General features: G+C 41.6%; 1 protein-coding gene across 2 annotated transcripts in view; it reads right to left on the bottom strand.

Moving 5' to 3' along the window:
* The window catches only part of SPTLC1 (serine palmitoyltransferase long chain base subunit 1), a 51,127-nt gene that overhangs the window by 23,725 nt on the left and 10,067 nt on the right, over positions 1-17,335 (bottom strand). For both annotated transcript variants that reach the window (XM_074953083.1, XM_074953084.1), the window contains 3 exons: positions 12,609-12,702; positions 10,071-10,143; positions 696-828 (listed from right to left, as the gene is read on the bottom strand). In XM_074953083.1, coding sequence (XP_074809184.1) covers positions 696-828; positions 10,071-10,143; positions 12,609-12,702 — 300 coding nt within the window. The remainder of the gene's footprint in view (positions 1-695; positions 829-10,070; positions 10,144-12,608; positions 12,703-17,335) is intronic.

Here is a 17,335-nt window from a genome sequence, read left to right as displayed (position 1 = left end):
AAATCAGAAGAGATAGGAGTTTTAGGCCCACTGATCAGTTTACATCTTAAATATTGTTATACAAACAAGGTTAAATTGCTCTACAAAGTGGTTTTATTAAAGTTTTCCTTTTATTCTTATGACATTTAAACTTTTTCATTTTAATCCTGTCTGACTTTCAACCTACTGATCAAGCTTAAACCATTTCATGACAACTTCTATTCATTGTAGACATTCAACTTTAGAAATATGTTCCAGATTCTCTCCTCAGTTCAGGCTGCTTTGCAGTGTGCAGCTGACAAGAAGTGGCTCTCCTGCAGTTGGCTATGCCATATTTAGGATCATCCCTGTGGGGCACAGAGTTCGTTTACGACTTCCCCACCATGACCCATTGAGTTCACCAGTAGGTGATGCAAGTTAAAGTGAGTTTCAAAATGTTCTAATTTAAGCCAGGGGAATTGCTTAATACACAGCCAGCACAAATAGCCATCTTTGCATCCCTCCTTCTAAACTGCACTGTACGCGTCTCAGGAACAATTGAACATTAAATGTACAAATTTATGTTGAGATGCAGTTATCTGGCTAAAGAATACCAGACTTTTGAACACACACAATCAAGGAGTTCTTCAAGATCTGAGTACTATTCCCCCCTCCCACTAGCCCCCCCCCCAACAGAAATTTTACTCTGGGATCTCTGCAAGATAAGTGTTACTTACACAAACACTATGTCCCCTCGCTTTGAATATGCTGGAATAGCACTGGCAATTGTGGCAAATCCATATGAGTATATAATAGATTCCTCTGTCCTCATAAATTTTGCTAGTCGATCTTCCAATTCCAAGTGTACATCTGAGGGGAAAAAAAATAAAATTCTTAGATAGTTAAATTGTTCTGCTTTTGTCGCAGAATGGCTTAACAGTTTGTACTCAGAAATGTAACACAGCCATGTACTGAAACAGAAATTTGCTAAGGAAGAGTGCAATTGTTTACCTCTAGTAACAGTGTCACAGTAAATGAATCACAAAACACCAAAGCTGATGAATCCATCCCTGATGGGCATTGAGTGTTTGTCAAATTCAAGCATCAGAAGTTCTAATAGTTGTCAAACCATATATTGAAATATTTTTAAGTGTTACATACTTGTAGAGTTAATATGCTTGTGTACTCAGAATAGCAATGAGAATTTCCTTACACTTAGACTGTAAACACCATGGGGCACGGACTGCCTTTTTGTTCTGTTTGTACAGTGCCTAGCGCAATGAGGCCCTGGTCCATGACTGGGGTTCCTAGCTGCTACTGCAGTGCAAACAGTAATGAGCAACGCAATTTCCAGCAATTAACTTAATCCTGGCTGGCTGAACTTCTGTCCATCCTAACTCAGAAAAATCAACACAACTCAATATAATTGCCCAACACTGCACTGACGCTTATGCCTCATTGCTTTGTTTTTGCATGAATAGAGAAAAAGTGAAAAAAGGTAGACCATTCAGTAGTTTACAAACATTCTACTGCCCCAAGACTGATGTGTCTGTTATGGTATCAACGTTAAAGATGCAGGTTTTCATATTTAAGAAAAACCAAACAGGAATTGCAGCAAGATCCTGGATTTGACCCATGATCTCCACATCATGTGAACCACAAATATATACCATTCCCCAGAAGTGTATTTCTACTAGATGCCTCATCTGGAGTACTGTGTCCAGTTTTGGGCCCCACACTACAAGAAGGATGTGGAAAAATTGGGAAGAGTCCAGCGGAGGGCAACAAAAATGATTAGGGGACTGGAACACATGAGTTATGAGGAGAGGCTGAGGGAACTGGGGATGTTTAGTCTTCAGAAGAGAAGAATGAGGGGGGATTTGATAGCTGCTTTCAACTACCTGAAAGGGGGTTCCAAAGAGGATGGATGTAGACTGTTGTCAGTGGAAGCAGATGACAGAACAAGGAGTAATGGTCTCAAGTTGCAGTGGGGGAGATTTAGGTTAGATATTAGGAAAAACTTTTTCACTAGGAGGGTGGTGAAAACACTGGAATGTGTTACCTAGGGAGGTGGTGGAATCTCCTTCCTTAGAAGTTTTTAAGGTCAGGCTTGACAAAGCCCTGGCTGGGATGATTTAATTGGGGATCGGTCCTGCTTTGAGCAGGGGGTTGGACTAGATGACCTCCTGAGGTCCCTTCCAACCCTGATATTCTATGATTCTAAGTATATGTACATATTACTCTTTGCATATAATAGGTCTTCCCACTATAACCCTCATCCACGTGATCTGGAGCCATTTTATCCAGTCCTTTCAATACTTTAGAAACTGGAAGCCTTGGTCTACCACACCTCAATTTGCCTAGAGTATCACTGGTGCAAATAACCAGCTTTTAGTCTAAAATTCAATTTTTAACCACAAACCCTTTGTCAAAAAAAAGTTATTTCTGGCACTTAGAACCTACACTGATCAACATCTTCCAAATGGAGACAGCTGGAGTACCTCCCTAATGTAAGGGGACTGTTGTCGCCTTACTAAGGCTCAGTGGGGGTGTTTTGGTTGGCTAGCTCCCAGTACCAAAAGAAAGGGGAAGAGTCGATGGAAAATCAGGACACTGAGACTAACAGTCCCCAGGAACGATGGGGAGAGGCCAATGCTCCTGGTCAGTCTGACTGACAGGGCGGTCAGGCTAATCAGGAAGTCAGGAGGCCAGGGTGGGTCCCATCCTCCGTGTGAGCTGGAATTGGCGGGGTCAAACAGAGAGCAAGGGCCCAAGCTGAGCTGTGCCAGCCAGCGGGGCCAGAGATACAGCCCAGAGAGAGCAGATTCTGTGCTGGGAGCAGAGTTGCAGCCACAGAGTCAGAGAAGCAGTCCAGGAGGCTGGAGGCAGAGCAGCAGAATCAGTGCTGAGGAAGAGTGGAGCTAGGGCTGGAGCCAGGTGTGGTTAGCAACTGGGGCGAGCCAAGGGGGAACCCTGGGCAAAGGGCCCAGCACAGAAATACACCCCCAGCCAAGGGTCCTTGCAGGCCAGACTGGGAAGGGGATCTTAACCTGATGGGGGGCTGACGCTAGGAAGAAGGGTCCAACCACCCAAAGCCCGGAGGTGTGTGGCCACCACCAGAGCAAGTGTCCAATCCACAGCATCCCTGCAGCACAGCCAGAGCCTGAGAAGAAGGCCTGGGACCTACAAGGAACAGACTGAACTGCCCTGACATTCCAGAGACACTGTTTGTGACGTTCCCTGCCACAGAGCGGGGTGATGTGTTTTCCTTTAATCTTTCCCATTTTTCCTTATTCTTTTTTTAATTAATTGTTGATTAAATAACTTGCATTTGCTTTAAATTGTATGTAATATCAGTGGGTCAAGGAAGTGCCCAGTGCAGAGAGAGTACCCTGGAGTGGGGACACCCTCGCCCCTGTCCTAGGTGACTGCAGCAGGGTTGGGAGTCGAGCCCCCCAGGAATCCTGGGCCCAGCCTTGTTGGGGTTACGAGGACTCTTCCAGACAGAAGAGTGGAAGGGGAATCCTCAAGGGCAGGGAGGCCTCTGGGTAAAGGAAGTGGAAGCAAGGACTCAGATCCTTTCACTAGCCCACCTCACTGGGGTTGTGCAGAAGCCAGGAAAGTTCCCCATAATACAAAGCATGTGCAACTTAACCTTGTGGGGGCCCCTGTGGCATGGGGCCCTGGGCTGTTGCCCTGCTTGCTACACCCTAATGCTGGTCCTGGCTTTTACATGCAGAAAAACAGTTGTTGTGGCACATGTGGGCTGTGGAGTTTTTATAGCATGTTGGTGGGGGCCTCAGAAAGAGAAAGGTTGAAAACCTCTGGTCTAGAGGGAAAAAAAAAGAAAGCTTTCTAGAGAGGTGTACGTGGATGACTTATGCCTTTCAATAAAAATACTTTATCTGAAAGCTCAGAACATCAGGCAGCTATCTGGGGAATGAGGGAGAGAAGACAACATCTATAGATTTACTAAGCTTTAATTGATAGATACAAACACCACACACACAGTGAAGGGGCTCTATATACAGAAAGCATTGTTATTTGCAGCAACCAGGAAGTGAATATAATCAGTTTCTCATTTAAAACTTAATACTTGACAACCATGATAAGTTACAAAAACGTTGCCAATATGTAAAAGTCCGAACACTCAGGTCTGCCAGAGGTGGGTAGTGAGACTACTGCAATGAGTAAGAAATCTGTAACACACCCAAAGTATACATAGCACCAAAAAAGAGAATTAATTTTATGTAATACAAACAGAATACGGCTTAACACAAAAAGTAAGGCCAGCAGGACTCTATTCATGATCCTGAAAAGCTCAAGTCCAGAGAAAGCCAGGAACCTAGTCTGGGACCTAGCCAGAAAGTTGACTGTCCAGATGAAGCTGAAATTGAACAGTCGCTGACTTCTCAATCACCTTGCCTAGGTCTGAGATTGGGTGATAATGTGAAGGTATATCACGCACAAGCATTAATAGTGAAGGGACATCACAGATATATACCACTTTCCTTGAGAAACCGGGATAGTCAGATCCCCAAAGAACCCAGAAGATCACAGACAGTGACCAAATCAAATGCAAAATATACAGCCACCAGTTAGAAGCCCATGATTCTCATATTGAAGAGGACTAGAGACACCAGCCTGGACCCTCTCATTCACAAAACACCCCAACTTGTCTCCACAATCCATTTGAAGAAATTACTAAAAAGGTGAGAGAGACTGAAACAGCAAAGACTGAAAAAAAAGCACTTGCGATGAAATGTTCTCTGAGCTCATGCTGTCCTCCCACACTGACAGAGCACAGGAAAATAGGTGGAGGCAGACAATGTCAGAGTGCAGGAAAGCACAAAATGAATGCGAAGAGAGGTGGCAGGCTGCAGAGAGTAAGTGGCGGGCTGAAGAGGAAAGGTGGCGGCAGCGTGATGACAGGAGGCAGGATTCAACGCTGAGGCTGCTGGAGGATCAAACTAATACGCTCCAGCGTATGGTTGAGCTGCAGGAAAGGCAGCTGGAGCACAGACTGCCGCTACAGCCCCTGTGTAATGAACCGCCCTCCTCCCCAAGTTCTGTAGCCTCCTCACCCAGATGCCCAAGAACGTAGTGGGGGGGCCTCCAGTCACTCCACCCCAGAGGATTGCCCAAGCAACAGAAGGCTGGCATTCAATAAGTTTTAAAGCTTCCCTCCTCCACCACCCCACTCGGTGCTTCCCTCCTCCACCACCCCTCCGGGCTACTTTGGCTATCCCCCATTTGGGTGACAAATTAATAAAGAATGCATGAATGTGAAGCAACAATGACTATTGCCTCTGCAAGCGGTGACTGAAGGGGGGATGGGAGGGTGGTTAGCTTACAGGGAAGTAGAGTGAACCGGGGTGGGGGGGTGGGGGGGTTCATCAAGGAGAAACAAATAGAACTTTCACACCGTAGCCTGGCCAGTCATGAAACTGGTTTTCAAAGCTTCTCTGATGCGCACTGCGCCTTCCTCTTCTAACCGCCCTGGTGTCTGGCTGCGCATAACCAGCGGCCAGGCGATTTGCCTCAACCTCTCACCCTGCCATAAACGTCTCCCCCTTACACTCACAGATATTGTGGCGTGCACAGCAAGCAGTAATAACAGTGGGAATATTGGTTTTGCTGAGGTCTAAGCGAGTCAGCAAACAGCGCCAGTGCGCTTTTAAATGCCCAAATGCACATTCTACCACCATTCTGCACTTGCTCAGCCTGTAGTTGAACAGCTCCTGACTACTGTCCAGGCTGCCTGTGTACGGCTTCATGAGCCATGGCATTAAGGGGTAGGCTGGGTCCCCAAGCATAACTATAGGCATTTCGACATCCCCAACGATTATTTTCTGGTCTGGGAACAAAGTCCCTTCCTGCAGCTTTTGAAACAGACCAGAGTTCCTGAAGATGCGAGCGTCATGTACCTTTCCTGGCCATCCCACGCTGATGTTGGTGAAACGTCCCTTGTGATTCACCAGTGCCTGCAGCACTATTGAAGAGTACCCCTTACGGTTTATGTACTCGCCGGCTTGGTGCTCCGGTGCCAAGATAGGGATATGGGTTCCGTCTATGGCCCCACCACAGTTAGGGAATCCCATTGCAGCAAAGCCATCCACTATGACCTGCACATTTCCCAGGGTCACTACCCTTGATATCAGCAGATCTTTGATTGCGTTGGCTACTTGCATCACAGCAGCCCCCACAGTAGATTTGCCCACTCCAAATTGATTCCCGACTGACCGGTAGCTGTCTGGCATTGGAAGCTTCCACAGGGCTTGTCATAAATATAAAGGGAAGGGTAAACCCCTTTAAAACCCCTCCTGGCCAGAAGAAAAATCCTCTTACCTGTAAAGGGTTAAGAAGCTAAAGGTAACCTTGCTGGCACCTGACCAAAATGACCAATGAGGAGACAAGATACTTTCAAAAGCTGGGAGGAGGGAGAAAAAGAAAGGGTCTGTGTCTGTCTGTATAATGCTTTTGCCGGGGACAGAACAGGAATGGAGTCTTAGAACTTAGTAAGTAATCTAGCTAGGTATGTGTTAGATTATGATTTCTTTAAATGGCTGAGAAAAATAGCTGTGAATAGAATGAATATTCCTGTCTGTGTGTCTTTTTTGTAACTTAAGGTTTTGCCTAGAGGGATTCTCTATGTTTTGAATCTAATTGCCCTGTAAGGTATTCACCATCCTGATTTTACAGAGGTGATTCTTTTTTTTTCTTCTGTTAAAAGTCTTCTTGTAAGGAAACTGAATGCTTTTTCATTGTTCTCAGATCCAAGGGTTTGGGTCTGTGGTCACCTATGCAAATTGGTGAGGATTTTTACCAAACCTTCCCCAGGAAGTGGGGTGCAAGGGTTGGGAGGATTTTGGGGGGGAAAGACTTTTCCAAACTACGTTTTTTCAGGAACCCAGATAAAGTTTGATGGTGGCAGTGGAAGTCCAAGGGTAAAATAGTTTGTACCTTGGGGAAGTTTTAACCTAAGCTGGTAAAAGTAAGCTTAGGAGGTTTTCATGCAGGTCCCCACATCTGTACCCTAGAGTTCAGAGTGCGGAAGGAACCTTGACAGGGCTATTGCCACTCACTTCTCAACTGTGAGGGATGCTCTCATCTTGGTATTCATGCGCTTCAGGGCAGGGGAAAGCAAGTCACAAAGCTCCATGAAAGTGCCCTTAGGTATGCAAAAGTTTTGCAGCCACTGGGAATCATCCCAGACCTGCAACACTATGCAGTCCTACCAGTCTGTGCTTGTTTCCTGGGCCCAGAATCGGCGTTCCACGGCATGAACCTGCCCCATTACAGCACCATGATGCCCACATTGCCAGGGCCCGTGCCCTCATCACTCTCGTCACCATGCTGATATCGCCTACTAGCCCGGTTTCGCTTTGGCAGGTTCTGGTGCTGCATATACTGCTGGATAATGCACGTGGGTTTAATGTGCTCCTAATTGCCAAAGTAATCTAAGTGGGCTCCACGCTTGCTGTGGTATGGCGTCTGCATGGAAAAAAGGCGCGGAACGATTGTCTGCCATTGCTCTGACGAAGGGAGGGGCAACTGACAACATGGCTTACAGGGAATTAAAATCAACAAAGGGTGTGGCTTTACATCAAGGAGAAACAGAAACAACTGTCACACAGAATGGCCCCCTCAAGGATTGAACTCAAAACCTTGGGTTTAGCAAGCCAATGCTCAACCCACTAAGCTATCCCTCCCGCCGGTATTCCAGGCAGGACTGACTCTCCATTAAACTTTTCAAGGTGCCCCTGACAGACCTCACCGAAACGATTGTCGGCCATTGATTTCACGAAAGGAGGGAGAGGGGAGCAAATGAATACAAAACAAATCTGGTCTATTTCTTGTTTTGATCCACTCCATCTATCTTTTACATCTTTGGCTGGCAGCAGACGGTGCAGTAGGACTGCCAGCCATCCTCACCTCCTGGCTGCTCGGCAGAAGACGGTGCAATACGACTGCCGGCGGGACTAAAGAGAATGATCTGGTCAAGTCACTCCTGTTTCAGTCCCTGGGCCCACGTCTGCCCAGGCGCTCCTGACCGATCTTACCGAGGCGGCCAAGAGCACCTAGGACATGACGACGATGGTTATCAGGCCTATTGCACCGTCTGCTGCCACAAGGCAATGAGCTGCTGCTGTGTAGCAATGCAGTACCGCGTCTGCCACCACCCAGGAGACGTACAGTGACAGTGAGCTGAGCGGGGTCCATGCTTGCCATTGTATGGCGTCTGCACAGGTAACCCAGGAAAAAAGGCGCAAAACGATTGTCTGCCGTTGCTTTCATGGAGGGAGTGAGGGAGGGCCTGACATGTACCCAGAACCACCCGCGACAATGTTTTTGCCCCACCAGGCATTAGGGCCTCAACCCAGAATTCCAATGGGTGGCGGAGACTGCGGGAACTGTGGGATAGCTACCCACAGTGCAACGCTCCAGAAGTCGATGCTAGCCTTGGTACTGTGGAAGCACTCCATTGAGTTAATGCACTTAGAGCATTTTGTGTGGGAATACACACAATCCACTATATAAAACGATTTCTAAAAAACTGACTTCTATAAATTCGACCTAATTTTGTAGCGTAGACATACCCTTAGACTCAGTCATAGCTCGCCTGCATATCAGCACAAATTCCACATACAAGATCTCTCCTCTAAAGTCTTCGAGCAAGTTTTTTGAAGTCCCAGAAATCACCACTGAACTAGTGACTCCTGGACACAGGGCTGCCAATATATGGTGAGGAAGTCAAGGAATCAAAAGCATCCATAAATGCTCACTAGTAACTATTATTAGATGGCTATCACCTTGGTTGGAGAGGCAGACCAGATATGTTGTGACATTAATGATCACAGTCTGCAGGATTAAGTCTCAAAGGCTGCAATACAACAATCTTGCTCTAGCAGATATGAAATATTTATCAAATTTAAACACAAAGTGATTGCCTGACCACGCAATAGGGCTGACCTGACTAAATGAAATATCTAAACCAGCCTTCTGGAGAAATCAAACATATGGTTGACGCCAAGGGAGCTCTCTACAACCATCTGGGTTAACAAAAGAATCCATGACTCCCAGGGAGTGACATGAAAGCTCACAAGACAAGACAACATTTTAAGCCTGTAACTATCCTGCCCTTTACGTCTTCTGAGTGGAGACAGCAAAGGAATAATAAACGCCATAATTCTGTAATGAAATATGAGAGAGGCTAGTTTCACAACTAAGCTGATTATAAATAAAAAAAAAACAAAAAAAACACACCAACCTTCACACTGAGATTTGTCATAACTAGAACTCCTCCCACCACAAAAAGTCTTAATGTTTCTTGTAGAGGATATTTCATTCTGAATACAGTATTATACAAATAAGACAAGTTTCATCATTAGAATTTTAAAATATACAGAAGTCAGACTGCCCTCTTGTGGTCTATTTGGCATTTAATGAAGGAGTTTAAAGTGCATTTCTACTTCAACCATTTTAAACACACTTCACCATATGGCAAATTCCACAGCATTATAAACAAGTGAAATTTTGAAACATAAGGAAGCGTCTAAAGAGAAAAAAAGTATAGTAACAATTTACTTGACAAGTAATTTCTATATATCCTTGCTGTTACTGACGTTATGTATTAGAAGACAGTTGGGTAGCTAGTAGTAATGAAAATAGCTACTTTATTACATCTTTTAAAAACACTTAAATATGTCTCAGTCTTGACTGGATTGTGCATATTCCCTCTTTTAGACTCAAACCCATCATCATTTAATTGTACTTATTTGGACTCTAGTTTATCCACATTCTCTCTATGGTGCCCTAAACTCAATACGTCAAATTCAGCATTATGACTTGGCTAAAGGATCTGTTAGATGGACTACGTGAGAAGCGCCTTTTGTTTAAACACTTGTTTAATTTAATTTTAACAATGATAAGCATCACAGATCATTAGCAATCATACCAAAAAGTCTGTTGTGTGCCAGCCACTCCATGCATTGAGAAACAGACAGCGTACAGAGTACGTATTTTGGAAATACCCAATACCTCAATATGAAAATCTTTAAAATAAGATGAATTAAAAGCATGTTAGTAACAGAAAGCAAAGTTATACTTACCAAAAGTTCCGTAAAACCCTCTAGGTCCACAAGTGCCAACTCCGTACTTCCTCAAAGATGCCTGGGCTGCATTCTTTAGTGAAAACATTACATGAGAAACAACATTTAGCTTATTTCTACAATAATATATTCTGCACAATTCACATTGTCAATTTTACATAATTGTCAACATTGCTTTTCTTGTTCCATATAAAAGTTAGTTATATAGCCATAGAACCAAATGCAATTAAAATGTTGTACAACAACTAATTTTGTAAACTCATTTGCCAATGAGACTTTACTATTTTAATCAGGTATTTAGGCTTAGTTTACTGTATAACAATACTACACCGATGGTACACTGAGGAAAAAAGTACCTAGTAGGTACCAATAAGTTAACTTTAAAATCAAGCAACTATATACGATTCCATACCTACTGAAATATTAGCCATTTCAGTAGTACTGTTCTAGCTGAAGGACAAATTTATATTTCACAAAAAGGCAAAGATTATATTCTACTACCACCTCAGAAGTGTATTATTTACTTTGTCCTTTATTTCCTTCACACAAAGAAACTAAGGAAAGATTTTCAAAAGCACCTTATGGAGTTAGGCACCACTGCAAATCTCACTGAGACAACAGTTGCCTTGAGATGTTTAATTTAATAATAATGTAACAGTCACCTACTAATTTAAGAACTTTCATTTTGATGACAGCCTATAGTCAATGTCACCCTATCTACTTTGGTATTTCACATAAGTAAACTATATTCCTTAAAACTTCAGGAGCATAAAGAGAACTAGCTAAACTCTCTCTCAAAATAAAAAGAAAAGGAGTACTTGTGGCACCTTAGAGACTAACCAATTTATTTGCGCTCACAAAAGCTTATGCTCAAATAAATTGGTTAGTCTCTAAGGTGCCACAAGTACTCCTTTTCTTTTTGTGAATACAGACTAACACGGCTGCTACTCTTAATCCTCTCAAAATAAAGTTTTCAAGCCGACACCATCCATCAATGACTGCACTATACACAGCTATAAACTAGTTATAGTCTTCTCTGTTTTTATCAATATCAGTTGGGGAGAGTGCCTCTTCAACACCTGAGGAGAAGGAGGAAGTCACTTCTATCAGATTACCTCCTTTACAGTAAGAAAAGGAATATTAGATTAAACATTAATTGAAAAAATTATTCAGCTCTTGCAACAAGATTATATATAGTTCTGAATACAACCTGAACAAGTTATAAAAACTGATTTGACTTTGTCTTCTTATATAGAAAGCAGATTGAATGGCCAGGGCCATTGAAAGACCAAAGTTTAAGTGCATCACCCCCTTTCCCGCAAAGCATGGGCATGATCCTGTTAACACCTCACTATTTGGCACAATGCGTACTACTGTACCATGATTAGTCTCACTGAAGTCAGTGAGCGTACCGAGAGTAGCAAGCACTATGCCACAAAGAAAGATGTCCATAAACTCCTCTATCAGATGCCATTTAGAATCTCAAAGTTTGTCACTAAATTTTTCTAGAAGATACTTCCTGAAGTGTTTTTAAACAATTCTCTCTGTAGTCTATTTTTGGTTACAAAATTTAAACTGTCACTTTTTCTAATCTGAAAGAATGACAGGGTAGATGAGGCTGTTTATTTCCCAGATAATTCTGTTTGGTTGTGCTAAAATTGCTAGGGCAGATATAGCTCACATAAAAGCAAGGATAATCAAGGAAGGGGAAAAAATTGATTATCTACTCAACTTTGGAAGAACTTACATATAGAGAATTGTCCTTTTCAAAGACCTATAAATGCCTCAGAATTGAACTCAATTATGGATACAATTTTGTCACAGCAAAATTAGGTAAAATTCACGGAACAGTCATGGTAAAAACGGACAAAATCAGTGTATGGTCACTGCAGGGCTGAAGCCTGAGCCTGGCCACCCAGGGCTGAAGCCTGAGCCCCACCACCTGAGACTGAAGCCCCAGAAGTCACAGACATCTGTTAAAGTCACAGAATCTGTGACCAAACAGTATCTTATTTATAATACACAAACTACAATGATGCATATACTGCCATATTTAAAGGTTGATTAAAGTTTTGCCATTTAAATTCCTAGCACTTTCACACTTCCAGTATGCACTGGAAATAACTGAGGCATAACCCAAGTTATTGCTATCCATTTATTTCATGTTGTTACTGGACTGCACTCATGTGGAAACACCTCACCCAAGAATACTTATTTAATATTTGCATATGGCTTTGAATATGTCTAAATATAAGAGCTAAATGTTTAGAATTTTGGTAATTCCTATGAGGTAGATATGTAAAGATCTTTTCTTTACAAATAAAGAAATGTAAGCAGAGGTGAAGTGACCTGCTCAAGGTCACATGGTAAGGCATCAGCAGAACCAGGCTTAGGATGTGATGTGGATGAAGACTACTACTATGCTAAGTGTTTGAGAGAGTCATATTTTGAAGTCATCCCCAAACTAAAGATAAAATGCAATAGCACATTTTTAAAAATCCCTTTGTATATAACTGTGCAATCATATAACCCACTCACCTTCACTCTTTCATTATCCAGAAGTCCAAGAAAGTTAAAGGATGCAAAATTTATACATTCCTTGCCGTTCACTATGATTTTATGACTTGGGGGGCTACAAAAATATAAAAACAGTGCTATAGTTAAAGTTAAATATTTGTCCATTTCATAATGGTCAAACAGTACACGGATTTTTTTTTTTAAAAAAACATAGTAAGATTAATTAAAACATGATTTTTTTCCCCCCTATTCTGCCATGTTTTCAAAGTCTTAATTTTACTCTGAACCTAATGCCATGTCTACACTACCACTTATGTCGACAAAACCTTATGTTGCTCGGGGGGGGGGGGGGAGGGAGAGGGAGGTTCACAACCTCGAGCGACATAAGTGGTAGTGTGTACAGTGCTATGTCAGCAGGAGAGCTTCTCCCACCGACATAGCTACCGCCGCTTGTTGGGGGTGGTTTAATTATGTCGATGGGAGAGCTCTCTCCCGTTGCCATAGAGTGGCCACACAAGATCTTACAACGGCACAGCTGCATCGGTACAGCTGAGGTGGTGTAAGCATTCTATGTAGACATAGCCTAAATACAATACAAACAGATATACTAACCACAGCATCTTGTCAAATTCCAGTTTGAATAATTATATTCTGCCTACCTAAAATCCCATCTCTTAAACTAAATGGAGTATTCTCCAAAGTTCTGTTCTGAACTGTTTAGGATTGCTGCTTGTTTAAATAATTGCTGGTTCATGTCACAAAGGTGATATATTTAAGTAATGGTTAAAACTTCTCCTTTGTATAATTTGCAAAGTGCATTTGGGATCCTTTGGAATAAGAGATGCTATATAGAAACAAAAGATAAAAGTGGGATTTAAAAGTTTTCCCTCCCACTTCGCTAACAAGAGTTAACTAAAAAACAATAGTTTCATCATAAAGCAAGATCACCCTTGCAAACACGTATGGAAAAAAGTTATAAAAATAAAAAGGCACCAAGTTTATGCAGACACTGAACACAAGATGCTTTAGAATGCTTGGGAAATCTGACATGCTAGATTTCATTCTGTTTAATTCATAGACGTTACAGTAATTCCAGGAACTGTTTTTGCTAGGAGTCAGCCAGCCAAAGAACCAGGATTTGGAAATAAAAATCAAGCAATGACGACAAAAAATAGCTGTGCAGACAAAAATGTGACCAGAGCAAAATGTTCAGCAAACTCTAGAACAAGCAGCCTGTAACCAGGAGAATAATGAAATCTTTTACACTGCAAGCATTTTACCAGACACCTTTACTGAAGCAATGAAAAAATCTGATTATTTAAGAGTTTGCATTAGCACTAGCTAACTCAGTTTGACTTGCTTTTCCTAAATTTAGGCATCAGGCCAGAAACCCCTAATGTCTAACCTACAGATTAATCAGACCTCGGTGTTCTATACTTTCTAACAGTGATTATAAATGCTAAAGACACTACTAACTCAACATTAAAGTTTCGTTTAATAACAAAGTAACAGGAAGTAAAGTACTAACGTAATCATTGAATACAAAAACCATTTCTCCAAGCTTGTCTAAGCAGGGAACAAACAATATTATGTGACCTATATATACACACACAATCAAAACCGACCAAGGCCGCTCAAATATCAAACATCCTCTGACAGTTGCTTCAAAACTGTTTTCTGACCCTAATTCACCAAACAATTTTTAATACATTTTGAATGAGTTAAGTTTGGAGAAAGTTTTAAGTTGAACAAACTACAAACAGAAAGAGGCTAAATTTGAATTCACTACAAATTGTAAGAAATGTTTCAGCTTATTGCACACAAGGGTTCATAACTTTGAAAAAACATGGATTCAGTTTTCTTCAAACTTGTTAATTCCGAAGATCAAACTAATGAGAAAAATCAGCAAAACAGTTTTGAAAAGTGTTCAATTAACTCACTGTATGTCCTTCTGAAATGCATCTCTAAGGTCCTGGCCATTTAAACATGCCCACAAGTAACCAGACGGGTTAGTAGTCCCGTTGAGGTCAAAGGAGTTCTCATGTACATATGTTTTTGCAAGTTCAGGGCTGCTTATTGCCATGATCAGTACATTCCCAGATGCAATTTTTTAAACGCTATTAACTTTGGTAATTAAAATAATTCCCCATCACTCCCCAACCCCTCAAGCCCAGTAAAGACACACAGTGTTCACTGAGAGCTTCCCATGGAGAGTCTCAAAACTGTAGCCCTACTTAAGGAAGGTATGGTCAGATTCCCCTCTCATATTTCAGATTGATAAGATTTTGTTCAAGCTTCTAAAGAAGCATTACCCTTGGGCAAAGACCAAACATGGAAAACTTCAGTCCAAATGCAATTGCACTGGAAAGTTATAAGCATATGGAAACAAGATACTGAATTCTGTAAACTACTTTGCAACCTCAGTTATAGCAGGTGCTACAAGATGAAAACTTCACAAAGCAGCGTGGGAATGTGGAGCAGCCTTAAAGCATTAAGAAAAGGAGTACTTGTGGCACCTTATAGACTAACCAATTTATTTGAGCATAAGCTTTCGTGAGCTACAGCTCACTTCATCGGATGCATACTGTGGAAAGTGTAACCTATTTCCCCTTGTTTTTTCCTACCCCCCCCCCCCCAAGACGTTCTTGTTAAACCCTGGATTTGTGCTGGAAATGGCCCACCTTGATTATCATACACATTGTAAGGAGAGTCATTACTTTAGATCAGCTATTACCAGCAGGAGAGTGGGGTGGGAGGAGGTATTTTTTCATGCTGTGTGTGTATATAAAAAGATCTTCTACACTTTCCACAGTATGCATCCGATGAAGTGAGCTGTAGCTCACGAAAGCTTATGCTCAAATAAATTGGTTAGTCTCTAAGGTGCCACAAGTACTCCTTTTCTTTTTGCGAATACAGACTAACACGGCTGTTACTCTGAAACCTGTCTTAAAGCATTAGTGTTTTTTTATGCTCCACAGTTCCTACAGTATCACCTATGGGACCACTAGTTGTTTTTATATAAACTAAGAATGAGGGCCACTCAAAGAATTCCAAGTGATGTTCATGGAACCTACATGTGTATTGATTGGATAATGTCTTTTGGGGTCCTAAGACTCCAAATCTGTGCTTGGGGCTTTCACTGATATCGGGAGTTGCAGACAGAGGCAAACATTGAATTTCATCTTCAACATAAAACACAAAGATATATCAAAAGTTATAAGAAAACAAGTAATAACGTTTTATTAAAGTTAGCATAGAACAAGTACTAATGTCTAGAAAGTTTTTTGGGGATTTTGTTCTTTCAGGAATACACTTCATTTTTAGCATTTACGTTTCCAACATTTCATTATTTTTCCCTTAAACATTAAGGTGCATATTTGCTGAATGAGAATTCAATATGATCCTGTCTAAATAGGCTATCTTGCCGATAGTTTCCCTAAAAAGCATAGGCTATTATATTTCATGAATCAGTTAATTCAACATAGATGCTCTTCGAGTGGTCTTTTAACAGTAATTAATTTAAAATTGGTTGCTCTTTGTTAGGAAAATGCTCTGCATTGCTGGTTTTGCCACCATTAACAACATTAGCTGCTGGAACTTTTGGTTAAGTAACAAATTCATCTGTTTAGGTCAGACAAGAATCTATGTAAGCGAACTGAACATGAGGTATAGAACGGTCTTACACATTATGTTGGAGGTGTTATTCTCCTTTGTAGGTTAGAATAAATCAAGAGTTTTCATTCTACTTTTAGCAGACAATATTTCATACTTCTTAAGGTGCTGTCAGCTACATATGCTTCAAATCCACAAGCTGTATTAAATATGGCAATAAAGAACCCCCACCACATACCATTATAATTAAGAGATGCATTACAGGCACTTTTGTGGAAGATTAACATCAAAATCACTGAAGGAAGACTGCCGTTACTGTCAACAGGATACCTGAAACACTAATTTAGCAGGGAACAAGATGGCTCTTGAACTGCCAATAGGATATGGAAATTTTCACTTGTATATTAATTCTAAGACATGAACTAGGCTGACAGCCTAAGTTACAATCCAATGGCTGTTCAATGGCCCATGGGAAGGTAGCTAGTTGGTGGTCTTAGTGTTACCAGCAAGGTGCCAGGATTCTTCCTCCTCATCCCCTAACTATTAAGTGTAGCAGCCCTGAAAGGCTTTGAATAGTTTATCTGGGCATTTTTTAACTCAAATGAAAGATTTTCAAACACTGAATATTTTCCTTCATCCCATACCCACCGAGACATTTTGATTGTTTCCCCACACCCTTTCCCAACATCTTTGAAAACAGCTCTGGACAGGGAAAAAGTGACCAAAAGTATCCACATCATAGAAGCCACAATTAAACTTGGCCCCCATTTTTTTTTTTATTTTATTTTATTTTATTTATTTTTTTAAAGCAGAGCTGCTTCCTCTTTGACAAGGCAGAGGCACATTGCTTTCGCATGCTAGCCTGGCAATCACTGTGCTGCTTGTGCCACACTTGTTTCGTGAGTGGAAGATTTTAAAATTACTAGTGTTGTTAACCTGGCATCTTTCATGAGCACTAAAATATACTTTTATTTTTAAATGCTACCAACATAAAAGTTAAAACAAAAAAATGTACCATTCCTGCAGTACTATGATGTACACTCTAGAAGTGTACTTATGTTTGAAATGCATCTGTGCTGCAACATGTATGGGAATTGTGGATCAGTATCACTCTTCTGAGAGCTTTTCTGTCCACA

The sequence above is a fragment of the Natator depressus genome, chromosome 5 (genome assembly GCF_965152275.1).
Source record: "Natator depressus isolate rNatDep1 chromosome 5, rNatDep2.hap1, whole genome shotgun sequence".
Taxonomy (NCBI): domain Eukaryota; kingdom Metazoa; phylum Chordata; order Testudines; family Cheloniidae; genus Natator; species Natator depressus.
Note: the sequence above shows the minus strand (reverse complement) of the source record. Positions and strands in the feature narration are given on the sequence as shown.